Here is a 19314-nt window from a genome sequence, read left to right as displayed (position 1 = left end):
TCAGCATACAATCCGCCAGCATCTCTCCGAACTTGTTATAGGCAGTTCCCAAACTTGATACTTGGTGTAAGCAGCTCTAATCTGTGGATAATCATCGTCAGACAAAGGGAAGCAACTGGTTGTCGGGAATCAGCCGATAACCCACATGATTCCCTAGTTTGTCTTCTTATTAGGATTAACAATAACAGCTCGTTGGCTTTAAGCCTAGCCGAACCCTAGCCTCGGCTTCTCTTTGACGGTTCTCTAAGACCATCCAGTAACTTTTCTTGGAGAGATGTTAATGTTTGTTACTGTGCCGTTGTAGTTTGGATTTGATGAAAGAATTGCCGTTACCGTCAACATCGAGGTCGAGGTAGTAGGTCACGTAGTGGTCGTGGTTGACGGCAACGACGTTATCTGCCACTAAGGTGCCATAAACGTTTTTGTTATTTGGTCGTTAATTGTATATGACGTGGCTTTATTTCCAGGATGCCGGTTAAATGCACCTGGAAAGCCAAAAAGAGTTAATTAAATAAAGTCGAACTATATCAGAAAGAAGATTGACAAGTACATTTATCTGAGAACAGTATGCAAAGCAAAGAAAACATAAAAAATCTTGAATCTTTACTTACCCCAACTTTGATGGTGCCACTATTTTGAAACTCCCAATCAAGAACATGTCATAATTTCCAACAGTAGCCACCATCCTCACGACCAAATTTATTTCAGGTTCCCCACTTCTTATCTGTAAAAACAATCAATCAATTCATATCAGCATCACAACAAAATCTCAAAAATCAAATACGTAAAAATGTGGAAGGCAGATGCTAAAATTAAAGCTACATACCACTTTTCAGGAACATTAATTTCTGTATGTCTCCAAGACTACATCCCATCATACCTCTCAAAATGCAGATAACATTGGAAATTGCTGTGCCTGCCCATCTGCCCGGCTACCTACCATCCATATACTTGGCATTAGCAGGGCAGTCGATCATTGGCTGGAGGGTGCGGCTGCTCGCCCGAACCCGAATTCACCTACATCCATGAACGTCTTAATACCATTCACTTGTGGATCCATATATGGAACAAATGTCTCTGATACATGACCTCTGTAAGTATGCGACGAAATTTGTTAAATTTGGCATCAAATAAGAAGCTGTTGATATAAATTCCTGCCCGGCATCAAAACTTACATGTAAAACCCTACCCCATTTCACTTTGTGGCCTTAATGGTCAACCTGGTGTTGGTTAGATTACATATGATAGAATCAGGCTTCCCCTTTGGGGATTCTAAAGTCAGTACCCTCAGCTTTAGGCAAAGGGACTCTAAGTCGTGTATCAATGTACACTGTAATTTTCATTTTATCAACATCAACCAGCATACTGATTCCCCCAAGGGCCTGGCAAAGACATTAACTGATCCCCCTCGGTAGAAGCATTGAACTCTAAGAGCTCTTTTTTGTAACAGTTCCCCATACCAACCAACCGTAAATGGTATGCAAGAAACTTCAGACAAATTTAAGCCCTTGGATCATTTCGTTCTTGAATTTGGGATAACTCAAAGGCAATTTGCAGCTTTGAAGAGCTCATAAAGGCCACGGAGGTAACCATGACCTGTGTAGATGTGGTGTGACTTGATTGAGTCACGTGCCCAGTCTACAACGAGTTCATGTCTCGCCCCCACCTCGAACAACCACCTTGGATTGACGAGGAAGATTAGTTTTACCTTGTTTACTTGCAGATAACCACTTGAGAACAAATTTTGTCTGGTTCCTCGAGATCAACAGAAGGAAGGTAGATAAGGGAAGGGCCACCAAGTTTAGATTTCTGAATTATGAGCTTTATTTGGTTGATTTCAGTGGAATTGAGAGGGTCTAAAGGATGATAAAGGCTAGATGTGAAGCAATATTGCAGGAAAAAAGCTAGAACCAGAAATGAAATACTCATTGATTCTTCTTTACCAACTCCACGTTAGTGGAGTCCTGATGCTGCTTTCAGACAACTAACTGTTTAACATTATATAGTACTTACAAGAGGCAACTAACAAAATTGCTTCATTAAAGAATAACATGTCCCACATGGTGTCTGGATTATATATATTACAAACTATAAAGGGCTCTCATTGCTTTATAGTCCTTTTCTTGCAGTGAGAGCAAGAATAATGCACTTGCCTTTGCTTTCAGCTGATAAATAAGGGTCATAATTGTAGCATATGACATTGAGTCTCCTATTTGAAATTCAGCTACTCAGATTAAAGCAAATTTCCTCATGAGGATTGGTGCAAATTTATATTAAACAATCCCTACCGCATCAACAATTCAAAATAATGAAACAGTCCAAAGAAAAGCAATTTCAACTTCCAAGTACAGACGAATCACAGCAATTCTGGCAATAAAGATTTATAATTTCTCAGAATGTTAAGGGAAAGAGTAGAAAAAGGTCATTATTACTCATATTTCGTGTTCTTCAAGTACAATCCACTAAATCAGTTTTAAACCCTTTAGTAGTAATGTAGATCTTGACATAGTGAGATATGGTTTGACTTTGATCATAAAGAAACTAGCTAGTCACAACTTGAACACCACAGGAAATTACAGTTTTTTATCTCCAGAAGCACAACAATACAAGCAATTAAATGACTCATAAACATGACATGAATTATCTAATTAACCATATTTGCTCTCACAGTTCTTTCATGCTCACTTTAACTTATTCTTATAGTCCCCCAACTCTCAAGACCATGATCAAGTTCCAGCAGAACTATAAAACAAAGCAGACTTGCATACAATTAAAGCATACGGAAAGAAGCTATTTCATAATCCCGTTGGAATTGTCTAATATTGAGTTGGCACTCTTAGACTTAACGGATTTGCTTTGTCTTTGAGCAAATGTTTCTGCAACCACCAGAGGGAAAGCAATGGTAGCATCACAGTGTACCTGGTTGTATTAAATCAAAAGAAGGGCAAGTTTTTAGAATCTTGTATATTTATACTTTACTATTATATCATTAATACGCTTAAACAAATTGAAAATTGGGATATGAGTGTCACTAGTAACAGAAGTTGGACATACCTTAACAGTTTTAGCATTGGCTCGTATTTTCCCCCAAGATACAGCCTCATCAGGACGGGCTCCAGAGTCACTCCCATCAAACTCTTGTGCAGTATTAATGTAGACGGCAAAATCTGCACCATTGCGCATCATATTTGCGTTGCATATGTGATGCTTAGGCAGTCCTCCTCCTAGAATTACCATACCTGTTTTCCTCGGACTGGCATTGACAGCTTCATCATTCATGGCTCTGACATCTATTGATTCAGCTACCAATGTTAGTAACAATACATCAAATTTTAACTTCAATTAATCGAGCTGAAGCAAGAAGCGCCCACCTTGCGTTATGTCAACAACCAAACCTGGGGGGCTGCGAAAGGAGTGAAAGTATAACATATCCCCTATTGAGCCATCGGTAATGGCAGGACAGAACACTGGGATGTTATTCTGGAAATAATTCCACAAACAACAACAATTTAAAACACTATTCACATCTGTACAAGGATGTTACAGTCCCTTTGGATTTATTTGGAGAATGTATTAACAAAATGTAGTCATCGACTGTGTAAATTATTTATGCTGTTTTCAGGTTCTGTTTTCTACGTCATATATTATGCATTCTGAAGAGAAAATTCTGAACTGCTTAATGACTTGAAATTTCAGCCTAATTTTTTAGATTTTCTCAGTATAGAAACGCTACAAGCCAGCATAACATTGGTTATGTTAATTATCATTAAAATTAATTGAGATGTTCAACAACACAATTAAAAAGAAAAACATGAATGATTGAACGCCACTGATTATGATGAAAAGGAGGATTTTGAGCTGAAAATCAAAATTATGTCAAAGTTGAAGATCACTTGCCTTGTATGCCCAGTAAAGGTATGAACTCTCATCATTGATTTCTTTTCCTAAGCGAGCAATAATCTTAGATGATGTCCAAATTACTTTCTGAGAAACCATAAAGAAAAGTGTATTAATTTATGAGGTTTGACCTCTTAAGAAAAAATTTGGTGGGTTTGTGTGTGGTGTCAGGTGTGCACATGATAAGTAAGTAGAAAAGGTAGAAAAATAAAAAATAAATTTAAGAGAATATACGTCTTGAATTTGTTCCTTCATCATCTGGTCAAAAATTTGTTGAATCCAATCTTCAAATTTGCAGTAGTTGTCATTAGGCGCCAACAAATTACCTATGCGGTTCAATCCTTTCGACCTTAACTGAGCTCCAGCCAGGGCAAAATCACCTTTATAAGTTGGTGCAAGACATTTTATGAAATCTTCTTCTATGCCACCAGCTGTTGTCACCATTACATCAACCTGCAATCTTTTCAGAAAGATTAATAAAATGGAAGGAGGCAAACTACAAAGTAATTTGTGGAGAGTGAGAATGTGTTGATATTGAAATGAAAGCAAGTCTTTCGAGTAAAACATTATTTCCGAATATTTAAAGTAAACGTCAAAAGAATTAACTACTTTTCTTTCTAGATATAAAGTTGTGCGACAAGATTTGACTTCAAACAACTAATATATAAGTGTGTGTGAACTGAGACTGACCATGTGGTGCTGAGCAAGATAGCAAATAGTTTCTCTAACACCAGAAGAAATGAGATTGGACGTAAAACCCAGAAATATTTTGCATGTCACTGACTCTCTATAAGCAGGATCCTTCTCTTTCTCACTGCACTCTTCTGTTATACTTTCATCAGAAAGCCTCCAATCAAGCTGCAGTATTATACTCATGAACATTAATAGATTTTCTTTCAACAAATTAAATTATTATAGCTAGAGTTAAAAAGTACTGACCATCTGATTAACTATATCAAATGCATCTCCAAGATTTGAAGCTTGAAAGCCAGTAGAGACCATGGATTTGAGAAGCTGAGAGTAGTCCACTCCTTGGTTGAAATCATAACCCATTATCTTAATGCTTTTTCCCTCCAGATTTTTTGATCGCTTAAAAACAGCCAAGTGTGCAGATTCCAGACGCCCGTTCTTGTTTGATCCCATCTTTACCAAGCTTCTTTCTTCTTGCAAAAGTACTGCACATAATCAGCTAGAATATATCAGTTTAATATAAACAGAAAAATACTATCCAAAGGTTGCTAATATTAAAATGAAACAGCAAGTATAAGTAAAACCAAGAAGAAAAATGATGAACCTGAGATTATTGTGGCAATCTCTTTACCTAACAATCGTTAATTTCTAATAAACTTATTGAATGTGTGAGTACCAAAACAATAGCTGCATATATATAGCAACATATTGTTGTTGCGATTTCTTGCACTAACGATAAATACGCAAATCTTCAAGTAAGCTCGCGTAAGGGTCTGTGAGAGACCAAAAATATGATGTTGAACATGAGAAAAATAATAATAATGCAAGTAAATAAATAAAGAGTAGATTTAAGGAATTTTTAAATTAATTCAGATGCAAAGTACAAATCCTAAATCCATTATTATCTTATTGCTTTTTTTGTGTTGTGAGTGTAAAAGAGCTATTTGCTCTCGAACGAGGCAATTGATTTTAGCTATTGGCGAAAAATGAAATTCTAGATTTCTCAATTGCATGAGAGACCCCTTTTATATTGTTGTATAAGCGAAGATACTCATGAAGTATTTCTCTCATGGCATGACATGTGGCTTGACAAACTGTTCTTCTTGAAGACTTACTAGTGAAGCAGCCATTTTATGAGATCATGAGATGATATACGAATTAGACGACAGATCAGTCCTAAACCTTACTAGTGAAACAACTTATATTAACCTTGTAAATAAAGCAATCTCTTCACAATGTGACACGTAGTCTAGACAGTTACACAGTTATAAAACACGTGTTACATACTCATAAGACACGTGATGCTAATCCATGCTGCTTTTGTTCACCACCTTACACATGTTCATATATGCCAAGCTAAGAGAGCGAATAAAGGCATCCCTGCATTTGCAAACGTGATCAAAATCAATTAAAAAACTAAAATGGATAAAAACAATTTATCATGGTCCAATGTGACAGGATTACGATTTTATTTGTGAAAGATAATCCAGATTTGATTCTGAGTCACGATTTCATTCAAATTGATGTATTGTCACATCACTTATTTTTAATATTCAACTATTTTTAATTTGGGATAATTATGAAAACCCATATATGTTTGATATTTATAACACCAGCTACTTTGAAAAATGACACTCTAACCCTCATGTTCGACTAAGTTGTGACTTGTCAAGAAAAATTGATATGAATGGTCTTAATGTGCATTTTAGCCTTTCTTTTCCCCCCATTATTTCCCTACATTTTCTCACTTAAGCCAGTTAATTTAACAACTATAAAAATATTCTTCCGAGAATTAATTGAAGTGTACGTAAATTAGTTCGAACACCTTGATTAAAAAAAAAATAAACTATAAAAATCATAAAACTTCGTTCTAATCTAAGAGTCTGTTTGCTTGGGCTTCTTTACTCTACTGACCAAAAGAGCATTTTTAATCTTATAAGCACTTTTGAAATTTTTTTTTTTTATTATTATGTTGTTTGGTTGCATTTAAAAAGTGCTCATAATCTTATAAAAAAACCTATTTTATGACTTATGGGGAAAGCATAAGCTCTCTTTGGGCTTCTTTAAAGTGTTGAAATTTCAAAAATATCTTTATTATATTTAATAGAATTAACTTGATCTGTTCTTATATATTAAATGTCTTTTTGGTAAATTAATATTTAAAAGCTCTTTTACATTTTCATAACTAAACAACTAACAATTTTTTTACTAAAGCTCTACTCTTATAAACACTACTCTAATAAGCTTTTATTTCATAAGCTCTACTCGAGAAGCCATATCAAATGGACCCAAAGAAAACCCATCATTATTTCCTGAACATCCTAACTCATTCCATTATTTCCCCACATTTTTGTTGAACAACCATTCCATTTTTAAAATTAACAATTGACTTTAATGAAAATATGGGTTAAGTTCTAATAGTCCAAACCAATCGGTGGTCATGTAAATAACTAAATATTCTGGGGTTTATATAGCGTTTTAATTTTCACACCTTCCCTCACAATTCACACAATTTTGTATGCTAAAAAGACTTAAAATGGAAATGTAACACTTGGCATTTTTTATGTTTGCTAAAATAAAATAAACATAAAATATTTGAATTTATTTACAATACGTATAAAAAAATATATATGAATTAATTAAAACACGTGTAAATTAAGTTAAACACTTTCAACCATATAAAAAAAAAAAAAACATTTTTTCTTCTATTCCCTCGTTAATTAACTTATTAATTTTTTTTCTAAGTGATGGATCAGAAGTTACGTGAGTGGGGGAATGGTTGGGTTGGTTAAAAGAAAAAGCTGCACCGGTCGGTGCCGAATGGATTTCAAACACAAAATAGCACAAATTGAGTCAGCTTCACATTTTGGAAATTGCATGCATTGATATATTATATTTAAATATTTAATTTTATCTTCTTTGAATTCATCACGTTAGTCAGGACATTCTTGGTTGGCTCCAAGATCAATAGAATGAGGATCCGGGATTCTCGAGACAACAATATCTGATTTCTTTAGATATTAAATGCTTAATAATAGCAAGAAAAACGTGTATATAGAATTTTATATTAATTGATTTGTGTTTGGGTGCTTATCCGTGTTTCACGTAGTAATGCATGATCGGATGAAGGAGCGAGTACATATATCTGAGTTTAATTTACATTTACTATATACATTATGTATGTTTAGGCAAAATCAACATCCTTAACCTTTTTGTCGTTTTTAGTAATAGATTAATGGTGTAAGTTATTGTGGCTCATTATTATTTTTAATTTCCCAGTTACTTGTAATTTCCCATCAATTATCAGTGGTAACTTTCCTATATACAACTTTTTTGATGGATAAGAAAAGATACAGATTATGTAAAAATTAAAGATTACATAAAGGGAGAACATGTCACTAGTCTACAAGAAAGTCTGTAATTGTCCATTGATACATGGAATAAAGTCTTGGATAGTCTAGAACAAATCCCAATTGTCTCTTATGGTATTTGGAAATTGATTACTATGGCTGGATGTATGTTCGTGGGCTTCCGCTTTTGATTTATTAAATTGATGATTTATTGCTTACAAATAGTTCTTAAAAGAAATTGATGCACATAATATATAATTGGGTGAACATATCATCATTTAACCAGTGTTTTAAAACCCGAGCTGGATCGGGACCTGGGGCCTTTACCAGGCCAAGTTACTATTTTGACTGTTCATGGCACAAATTTAGGATATTGATCAGCAAGTAATTGGTGGCTGTGATGTTGGGGTTTTGAAGAGGAATGGCTGGTGAGTCGAAAGGTGGCGATGGAGGTGATTTCCGATGAGTGAAACGACCAAAAATCGTAAAAATCGATAAGCAGCAACAGAGAGTTGTTGCCAACAATTAGTGAGGCGAACGAGGGTCAGGTTAGATGGGTTTTGGTCAGGAGGCTGAGGGGGCATATTGTCGACGCCGAAAATAAGCCTATTTGGCATGGGTTGTCGATGCCGGCAATGGTGTTTTTACCCAGATCTTTTGTTAGATTTTAAAACTACAGACACTGATAAGTATTTACTAAGGGCGTTTTTGTTGGACATGAAACCTTTTGGATCGACGGTTTATCCTAGACTCGGTCACCTGACTGAGTCATGGAATAGTTTGAGTTTAAAAACATTGCATTTAACCACACTATTCAAACACTAATTATCGAAAGCCCTTAATTTATTGGAGACTGAAATGGGTACAAAATGGATCAAAGGACAATGTGGGTCATGTTGACATCCTTAGGGGGTTTAACTTTGAGCACTGGATTGCTCTCAAAGAAATTGGAAGGTCTCAGCTCAAATCCACCCTTCAATGTGGGCATCAATGGAAAATCTTCTTGATAAGGCACGTGATGAAAACCCAATGTGTACCATGTCACTATGTCCTTATTTTCTATACTTCTATTCCTGCATTTACATATTCACAAATTACAAATTTTAACCAAAAAAAAGAAAGTGTAAATGCCTTTTCCCACCCAAGGTTTGCCTTAATGACTTTCTCACCCAAAAAGTTTCAATCTACTATATTCTCATCCAAAATTTATATTATGTTATCACCCAAAGCTGATTCAGGCGGCGAAAATTATCTTCGTCACTACCATTTGAACCTCCGATCTCCTCTCCACAAAACCTCTCTCACTTTGACACCGCATTTTTGCCGATTGTCGGCCACAACAAAGTTAGAGCTTTCTATTCTTAGTTGATTTCAAATTGATTCTGATGGCAAATATTTAATCGATCACCACCATTTGATCTACTAACATCCACTCTACAAAATCCCGCTTACCCTGACTCTTGGTAACTCGTCAAAGGCCAGTTGAGAAAATAAATTGTATTTTGGGTATTAACGGAATATAAACTTTAGGTGGGAAAGTGTATTTTGAAATTTTTTAGGTAGGAAAGGTCATTAAGGCAAACCTTGGGTGGGAAAAGTTTACTCAAAAAGAAAATGCTACAAATCTACCATGCTATTGAATAGATTTATTCAATGAAGCTAAAATCAACTTACCTATTGCTCCATACGGCTAAATTGTCATCCCCACGGCTTTGATCAGTGTAAAGGCCCCCGGCCCATTTTTCAGATTTGTTATATGCCGTGACCCACACATTATAGTTGGTGAACTCCGCCCTGATTTGCGGATAATCATCGTACGATAAAAGGGGACTCGTGACTCCCTCAGGGATCAGACGGTAGCCAACAAGGTTCCCCATTTTGGTCTTCTTATTTGGGTTCACAAATAGTAAATCAGCTGACTCTGATCCAAGCTTGACCCTTCCATCAGACTCCGTTTTAGCCGTTTGACTATCAACCTTCCAGTAGCTCTTTCTAGGTGATCTCTGATCTTTAATTTTGACGGTCCCCAATTTGGACTTGACAAAGGAATTGGCATCATCGTCCACGTCAAGATCAAGACGGTAGTTAAGGAAATGATCATGGTGTACACCTATTGTATTTTGTGCCAGCAATGTACCGTAAACATCCTCCTCTATTTGTTCTTTATGAGTGTATTTTGTTCCCCTCACTGCTAGCAGTCCTGTAAGCCCAACCTATACAATTGTATGACATGAATAATTTATAACATCTTAATACAAAAAAATAAATAAAATTAATTAGTTACCGTGACTTTGATAGAGCCGCTTTGCGTGAATTCCCAATCATTGATGTAGTCGTAATTTCCAATTGTTGATACCATTCTCACCACTAACGTTACCTCTTGTCTAACTTCTCTTACCTGAAATTAACTTTCCATGATAAAAAATTTAAACAAAAAATTGAATTAATTATGTTAAAATGATTAATCCAATACCATTTTTCCCGGAATACCAACTTCAGTGTGGCGCCACATGACATCTCCTGCATAGCGTTCAAAAATGCAGAAAACATTAGGAATCTTCCGGGGCAACCCATCTTGGGCGGCAAAGTAAACGTCCAAGAAAACTGCAGTAGCAGGGCAATCTCTGAGTGGCTGAAGCGGCATTGCGCATAAACCATAGCCATATTCACCCGCATCAAAGAATGTTCTGTAATACCACTCGTTTGTTAGATCCATGTATGGCACAAAGAGCTCCGACACATGTGCTTTGTACATTACCCGACGAAGCTCTTGCCTCTCTGGATCGTAAATTGATGCCAACGATATAATCAGCCCCGCTCTGGCATCGAAACTTACATGAAATTCCCAGTCCGCCCACCTATATATTAATGGTAATTAAGATCCCGTGAACACATTTTTAGCAGATCATTATAATTTGCCAGTGACTTGAAGAATTAAACTCATTAATTACCTAATTTTGTGTCCGTCAACTGTGAAACTTGGACCGTCAGGTTGAACTACTGTAATCCTATTCAAACTTGGACTGAAAGGTGGTTTTAGCTCGGATTCTCTGTATTCAGTCCCCTCAGCCTTCGGCACAGGGACGATAGCTCTATCACTGAACGCAATGATTTTCATCTCTTCAAGATCAACTTTCATTGTGATTCCCTCTATTGGTCTCATGTATATATTCACTGTCCCATCTGAATAATAGCACATAACCTTGACCATTCTTTTACTCTTCTTCTTCTCCCCGAACCAACCTACAGTGAAACTCTGGCACACCACCTCTTCAAGCTTGAGCTCTCTATTTCTAATAGACGCCACAAAGGGCGGGTAAGTGAATGGCAACTTGTTTGCCCGTTCTTGGTCATCAATAGAGAGCGTAGGGTAGCCATAACCATCGTAAATTTGAGTAGATATAATGGACTGCTGCAGCAAGTCGACAATGATTTCATGCGACTGATGGTCTATACGTGCAATAACGAAGGCCTGGCGAGGTGGGTTCGCGGTGGTGTTGTCTTTGAGCCATGAGAGAATAAGTGGCTTGCTTGGTTCTTCTAAACCTACGTATTGAAAGGTCAGGTTGTGGTTTGAAATTGGGTATGCTTTAATCACAATGGTTTGGACTTGACTGAACTCTGATGGAGTTAGAGAGTCCAAAGGATGATACTGGTGGCTGAAGGAAACGAAGAAGATATGAAGGAAAAAGTAGAAGACAATGGTTTTGAATGTAGCAGCCATAGTTGTCACCGGAGATTGTTTAATTTGTTTCTGTATTACAAAAAAAAAAAAGAATCAGATTATTGTTATTATGAACAGATGGAATCTCAAGGTTATGGTATAAGAGGGGAATTCCAACGAGGTCGATGATACCGAGAGCCACATTTGATAATGTAAGGAGCTCTGTATGATATTGTTTAAAGTTTTCTACTTGACAAAAAGACATAATTGCCGGCCACACACTATCCATGCCTTTGATTCTCTGAACTGAAGCAAATGCAACTGAAAACGAAATTTAACTGATTTCATCTCTTTTTAAGACTTTTGTCTCAACAAGGTGTGCTTAATGCTTATGCATCGTAAAGGTGAAACAGGCTAGGGTTGTTTCGAGACGAGCCGAGCCAAATTTTTGGCTAATCGAGCTCAACTCAAAATGGTGGCCAGGGTAATCGAGTTCGAGCCGAGCTGGTCGAGCTGCTGATTTTATGGCTTGGCTCGAGCTCGTTAAGGGAAATGATTTACTTGAGCCTTGCTTGCAAGCCGGCTAAATGAGCCGAATTCGAGCCGGCTCTTGAGCCACTCGAAAAACCTGCAGTTTGCAGGCTGCAAACCTACTACCTACATAGGCAACTAATGAATATATATTTATAAAACCCCAAAAGAGGTCACAGGACAACGAGGAAGAAGGCGAAAAAGCTTTTGAATCATAATACCATTTCAATCCAACCAAATAGACAACAACAAGAATCATTAAATATATTTAATTATATATTTAATGCTGCAACATAACTCGAAAAACCCGCAGCTCCGTTTGGTTCAAAATTTGGGGGTTTTGGGAAAAGTTTTTTAAAAAAAGTTAAAAAAAAGTTGAATTGGGCAGGTATTACGATGTAGAATTTATAAATTAATAAAATACCTTTTATGTTTATTTTTTTACAAAATACCCCCTATAATAAAATATTAAAAGTTAACAAAAGTACCCCTAACCCACCCTCAAACACCCCCAGCCGGCGACCACCACCGGAGGTGGCCGGAGTCGCCGTATGGGCGCATGACTGGTTGGATCTTGCCGGTCATGCGTCGCTATGGCCTTTTCCGGCCAGTTCCACGGTGGATCTGGCCGAAAAAGGCTAGATCGGCGCACTACCGACCAGATTCAGCCAGTAGTGCGCCATCCTACCAGATTTCGGCCATTTTCCGGTGGTGGTGACCGGAATCTGGTAAATGTGGATTATTGGAGTGTTTTTGTAATTTTAAAAAAAATATTTAGAGGTATTTAATTAAATTATCAAATTTAAGGGGTTTAAAAAAAGTTGAATAATATTTGAAGTAGTATTCTCAAAAATCTGAGTTTTTGGGTATTTTACTGTTTAACTTTTTTGGGAATACTAAAAATAGTATTCCCAAAACTGAAACAAACACAGCCCGCAATTTGCAGGCTGAGCTAATGAATATATATTTATAAAAAATATGGTCGGGTATCATTGCCAAAATCACTTTTTTTTTTTTTTAAGATCTCTTTCCTTAATAGAAATACTACAACGAAGTCTTTATATAAAGTGATGTGCACATCAGTTGCCGCATCACCAGTTTCCATATCATCTATCCTCTCTCTTTAGTCTTTTCTCTTTCTTTTCCTTCTCTTCTTTCTCTCTATCAATCTTCTCTCCATTTTGCAGATATAAGAAAATAAAAACCTATTGTTTTTCTTTTTCCTTTATCATTGATTTTCTAAAAAAATTTCTCTCCACTCTTTATCTCCCGTCTCTTCTTCCTCTTCTTCTATTTCTTTTTACTTTTTTCCTTCTTTTATTTTCCTTTATATTTTCTCATGGAAAATTCAAAAAGTAGAGTGTAGAGACAAAAGAGAGAATCAGATCACCAAGATCTAAATCAGTTCACTAGACCTAAAAGGAACTCTCCCACCAGACCTCAAGAACTCAACTTCACTGACTATACTTGAGGTGATGAAGGACGAACTGAGTGGGCCTATCCCAACTCTTGCTGTGTTGATTTCTCTTCAAGAAGTGTTTTTTAATAACAACAATTTTTCATATTTTCCCCGAATTTCTTTTCTAGTTTATCTTCTTTGCAAAGTATAAGCCTTGATTATAATTCCTTTGAGTCTTGGGAGATTCCTTTGAGTTTAACAAATGCAACAACTTTGCAAAAGTTTTCAGCAAACTTTGCTAATATTTCAGGGACTATTCCTAGGTTTCTGGGGGGATGTATTTCCAGGATTAAAGAGTTTGAATTTGGTTATGAACAAACTTGCTTACTAGTATTATATTGTTTGTTTAGAGATCGAATTTTCTGAGAAAATGTGACGCAGAATGTAGAAAAAAATTAGAGAGGGAATTTTCCATAAGGAGAAAGAAATAGAACAAGAGGAAGAAGAGACGGGAGAGAAAGAAGATAGAGGAGATAAGAGTGGGGAGAAAAAAAAATTAGAAAATCAATGATAAAGGAAAAAGAAAAAAGAAAAAAAAATAGGTTTTTTTTTAATTTAGATCTGCAAAACGGAGAGAAGATTGAGGGAGAGGAAGAAAAGAAGGAAAAGAAAGAGAAAAGACTAAAAAGAGAGCGCAAGTGACCTGGAAACTGGTGATGAGACAGTTGTCACGTCGCTTTGTACATGTATAAATATTCTTTTTAAGAGTCTTTTACCTCTAGCATTTTTCTTCTTTAATTTATATCACTTCGGTTTCATCATGTAACCATTTTTTTTTTTATCTTCTTTCTATTTCGTCGTCATTTTTTTCTTTTTTTTCTGGCCATAATGTTTCATCATGTGCTCTCTTTCTGAAATAAAGTATCATTACCTTGTATACTCTAACAAGATTGTGGCGACGGCGAAGGCTAAGGAGTGAACAGAGTGAAGCAAAGTGACAGCGACGCCCTCTAAGCTTTGAATCAAAACGATGACAACGGCGAGCTGCAGGTGCAAGGATTTGCTATTGTGGTGACGACAAATATCGTGTTTGTATGATGGATTTGCTGTAGGATGGATTTCTCTAATTTAGGGTTTTACCGATTTGGGAAAAAAAATATCGAGTCAAAGTCGACTCGTGAGCCAATCAAATCAAGCTAGGCGAGGTTCGAACTCAGCTCGAAGTTTTACACAAACTGAGCCAAGCCGACTCGATTCCACCCGAGTCGAGCTCTTGACGAGCCGTAACCGAGTTGAATTGAGCTGGCTCGCAAGCGGCTCGATTCATGTAACACCCCTAAAATAAGCTGATCCTATTTAAGAAAAACTATTATTGATGGGCAATAATTCAGGAATGTTTCACTCACAGGAGCTCATTCTATTTTCATTTTTATGTGCATCCAAATTAGAAATGAACAAAAATTCTTCTACAGAATTATATATATATATATATATATATTTCAGTTTCGAAAAGTGAGCAACAAGGACGCGGATGAGCCTTTGGTAAAAGAGGTTTGCTTCATAAACTCATCTTTGAGTTATTGGGTCCAAACAGTTAAGATTATTTTAGAATTAGAATAATTATGTTAATAAAAACACATGGAAGAGTCATACCAATGCATAATTATATACAACATCTGTGAACACAAAGCAGTGCGGAGGGTTACATCTATATATATATATATAAATTTCAGTTTCGAAAAGTGAGCAACAACGACGCGGATGAGCTTGGTGGTAAAAGAGATTTGCTTCCTAAATCCTTCTTTGAGTTCTTGTGACACGACCCGTCCCGACCCTCTTTATCCCATAGGCTCCCGAAGCACCCATGAGACTCGGGTGATTGAGACGTGCCATGTGGGAAAGCTATAAAACATGTTTATAAATAAAACATCATAAAACTCTTCCAGTTAAAACATTTGTAAACACTCCTTTATGTTTCTCACAAATAAATATGACATCATTTACAAATAAACAAATGTAACTAAATTTTCTTTTACAAAATGAACATATGGTATCAGACTTTTCCATATCTTTTACAATCCAAAACATGAAATAAAATACATGATGAAGAAACATAAACTTTGCAGCAGAAAATGAAACACAACCGTGAAACTTATGATGAAGTAAAGTCGTGTGGCCCAACCTTGAGTAGGATTCACTCCTCTGCACGAACACCTTCTTGACCTGGTGGGGGGAAAAGAAAAACATTTGAAAACGAGGAGTGAGCTAGAAATGCTCAGTGAGTGGGGAATGAGTTAGTATGTAATAACACATTTCAATAAACAATACAAACACTCATGCGTATAAAATTTCATTTCCATAACACATTTTATAATATAAGCCATCTTTCATAGCAATGCTGAAATCTCTCATTGCAAAACTTCATTCTAAAAGCTATTATGGACCTTATGGTAAACAAATCAATACTCATGTTTCTCTACACATATCATTTCTAGAAACATTTCATATTCAATTACATTTTCATTTATAAATTTCCATTTTAAATAAATGATATACATATATATATGTATCCAAACCATCTCTCAATCACATGTGAAAACTCTCACCCGACTAGTACTCAGGGGTAAATCCGTCTAACCCAGCAAGATCTAACATCGCACGGGCTGAACCAATAAATCTATCCTGATAGGCGGAATCGGTCACCGCTCAAGCCTTCGACCCAGTGAGTCTAAGCATCACTCAGGCGGGCATAATCATATCCGGTTTAGCGATATCTACCTCGTTTGGGCCTTCGACCCACTTGGGGCGACAAAACCAAATCATATGTAGCGATATCTGCCTCACTTGGGTCTTCGACCCACTTGGGCCGACAATATCAAATCATGTGTAGCGATATCTGCCTCGCTCAGGCCTTCGACCCACCTGGGGCCGACAATATCAAATCATACACATATGTAGAATCAAATCCACATCATAAGGGGGATGGGTACTACACAGGGTGGTTTGAAAACCCATTATCATTTCATACTTATTCTCAAAACATTTTTTCTCATGAGCATATAATAAATTTCATACCATCTCATGTAATATAAAAAACAATATATAAATGCAAGTTCTCAAATGTTTTCAAATCCAACAATTTCAACCCATTTTCATTTCTTTTCAAACTGTTGCCCAAAAGCATCAAAATTCCATCTTCTCATATCTATCAACAATTTCCAACAATAACATTGCAATAAAACTCATTTATATACAGAAATCAAACATATTAGGCAATTTAAAACAATAAACAAGTATAAATTAGCATTTAGAGATAACTTTGTTAAAACGAAAGTTAAGGGTTTAGATTTTTCCACTCACCCTCGTGAAGCTTGTCCCAAATAACGAAAACCCTCAAAAAACTTGGTTCTCCTCCTCCCACGGATCAAGCACGCCAAAAAATCGATTTCCAAATGAAAATAGGGTCAAGACCACCCTTCTCCCCCTTTTCTTCTTCTCCTTTCTCCTTTTTCTTTTTCTTCTTTTTTTTTTTTTTTTTTTTCTCCTTTTCTTCCTTCCATATAAGTCAGTTTAATGGCAAATAATATTTGCCCCCTGAATTTTCGCGCTGTATCCATAAAGGCCCCCAACACAACAGTATTTTAATTACAAAAGGACCCCTATATTATCGATATAATAAGTCCCAAAATATTAAATATTTTCACTTACACCCCAAAATAACAAACAAACTTTCAAAACTGACAATTTTGTCCAAATTCCAGAATGTACCATGCCTCGGCACCAAAATATGCAGAATTTGTATAGTCCCAATGTATTAAATCCTTTCACTTGAACCCAAAAAAGTTCTAAAACTTGCAGTTCACCCCCCTTTTTCACACATTCCCAACAACATTTCACTCAACTCAAATTACCAATATGGAATAGTCATCCCTTTCCAAACTAACCACCAATTATCACAAGATACATCAAACATAAATTTTATAACTCAAGTGATTGAATTGACAAATCAAGAGTAAACATTCAACACAAACCATTTCACACTCCAATTAACCAAAACGCTTCTATTTATCACTCAAACAAACTAGTCTCACCAAATTAACTAGATTTTTCTTTTTCAACTCAAATCAGGAAATCACAACCAACCAACAAAATCTTTTCATTCGTCCAAAATAAAAAAATAAAAACACATGGAAGAGTCATACCAATGCATAATTATATACAACATCTGTGAACACAAAGCAGTGCGAGGGTTACATCTTGGGTCCAAACTGTTAGGATTATTTTAGAATTAGAATAATTATGTTAAGTCTTTTATAATTATTATTTATAATTATGCTATTATCTTATTATGATAGAATATTTTCTTATTAGATTTGAATTAGGCAATTAGAGTCCTCTTGGAGATGACTCTAATTGCCTAATTCAAATCTAATAAAATATTATATCCTAATTATAAAAAGAGAATAAGATAATTCTAATTCTATCCTAATAAGATAGTAACATAATTATAAAAGAATTAATATAATTATAAAAGACTTAATATAATTATCTTAATTCTAAGATAATCTTAATATAAATTTTAAGGCTATCTATTATAATAATATTATGACTTATTTCATTTTTAAGTTTAGAAAGTGTTTAATAGATATTGAGAATGAATGGAGGGCAGCAGCGGTAATTGAAATATGTGCAGAACAATGATCCTTTGCAACTTTATGCTCTCACTAATGTGAAGTGACTGAAGCCTGAAGAAGGCGTCAACTTTGATGGCCGCAATTTGTTGGTTTTTTATAGATAGTATAGTTTGGCATGTGAGAGTGAAAAATATTAAGGTATTTTAGGATTTTCAAAAAATGCGGTTTTAATTCTTGAAATTTGAGGATGCGTAAAATGAGATACTGTGTGTGCATAACAATTTAATGGGTTCATATAATATTAATTTCGAATAATCTTATGCATCCTAAATTTTAATTTATTTTCTATTCACATATATAAATGATGATGCATGTCTCGGGCAAAGAAGAATATGACACATAACAATTAACACATTATTTAAAAGACAAAAAATTTAAGAGAAAGTTGGAGATATTCAATTTTCATTCATTACATTTTTCTTAGGCATAATTAATGGTAAAAACAGTATTTCCTTATAAAATCTATTTAAAATTGGTTGTAGATGCAAATCTTGTTGGTGTTAACCATATCTAAGCGATTAGGTAGTTCAATAGAGACTTTTAAGTGTATTATTTAAGAGGTCTTGAGTTTGAATCCCTTCTCATTTATTAATAAGGATAGTCACTGAAGCTCTTATCCAACTGTTAGTTCAGTGGTCTTAGGAGATTAGTTAAAAAAAAAAAAAAAAGAATATTGTTGGTGTTATTAGGTTGAGCTTTAAGTTAATATGAACAAATTTTTGGGGAAAAAGAACCATCTTAGATAATATCATCTTCAACACTGCATCTAATCAGAAAGGAAAAAACAAAAAAAAGTCATCCAGAAGAATTCAACCTATTATGTTCTCTGTTATTATACCATAAACATTCATGTGTAAACCTGTGAAAAATGAAACAAAAATCCGAAGCTTGGGATTTACAAATGAAATCAGCCCAACGGGCTCCTCATTAACATTAACTAGCTGGGCTGGTCCAGTCCAACGAGCTATTCCGTCTCGAGCATTTTCTTCTCGACCCTTCTCGTGAGCACCGGATATTTTAATACAATTTTCGAATATAAATAATTGGACACATGACATGGTTTTAATAGTTTTACAGAAGAAAAAAAAA

The 19314-nt window shown here is 35.5% G+C and overlaps 2 protein-coding genes and 1 pseudogene across 3 annotated transcripts; all 3 read right to left on the bottom strand.

Moving 5' to 3' along the window:
* Positions 1 to 2348, bottom strand: LOC116119682 (annotated as a pseudogene).
* A 68-nt stretch (positions 2349 to 2416) lies between these two features.
* LOC116119694 (deoxyhypusine synthase-like) lies at positions 2417 to 5111 on the bottom strand. 2 transcript variants are annotated; one of them, XM_031405646.1, is made up of 7 exons: positions 4837 to 5111; positions 4588 to 4755; positions 4132 to 4350; positions 3898 to 3984; positions 3372 to 3480; positions 3055 to 3290; positions 2417 to 2919 (listed from the first exon to the last, which is right to left on the bottom strand). In XM_031405646.1, the coding sequence occupies exons 1-7, from the start codon at positions 5038 to 5040 to the stop codon at positions 2791 to 2793; spliced, it is 1152 nt and encodes a 383-aa protein (XP_031261506.1). In that variant the 5' UTR covers positions 5041 to 5111; the 3' UTR covers positions 2417 to 2790. The 2 variants fall into 2 exon arrangements, with proteins under 2 accessions (XP_031261506.1, XP_031261507.1); XM_031405647.1 differs by lacking the exon at positions 4837 to 5111 and having other exon boundaries at positions 4132 to 4357; positions 4588 to 4670.
* Positions 5112 to 8811: 3700 nt separating this feature from the next.
* Positions 8812 to 11661, bottom strand: LOC116119681 (primary amine oxidase-like). The gene is made up of 5 exons (XM_031405632.1): positions 10889 to 11661; positions 10411 to 10795; positions 10222 to 10335; positions 9612 to 10150; positions 8812 to 9010 (listed from the first exon to the last, which is right to left on the bottom strand). Exons 1-5 carry the CDS (start codon positions 11659 to 11661, stop codon positions 8812 to 8814), a joined length of 2010 nt encoding a protein of 669 aa, XP_031261492.1.
* Between the last annotated feature and the right edge of the window lie 7653 nt (positions 11662 to 19314).

This window comes from Pistacia vera, unplaced genomic scaffold (assembly GCF_008641045.1).
Source record: "Pistacia vera cultivar Batoury unplaced genomic scaffold, PisVer_v2 Contig899, whole genome shotgun sequence".
NCBI classification, from domain to species: domain Eukaryota; kingdom Viridiplantae; phylum Streptophyta; class Magnoliopsida; order Sapindales; family Anacardiaceae; genus Pistacia; species Pistacia vera.
Note: the sequence above shows the minus strand (reverse complement) of the source record. Positions and strands in the feature narration are given on the sequence as shown.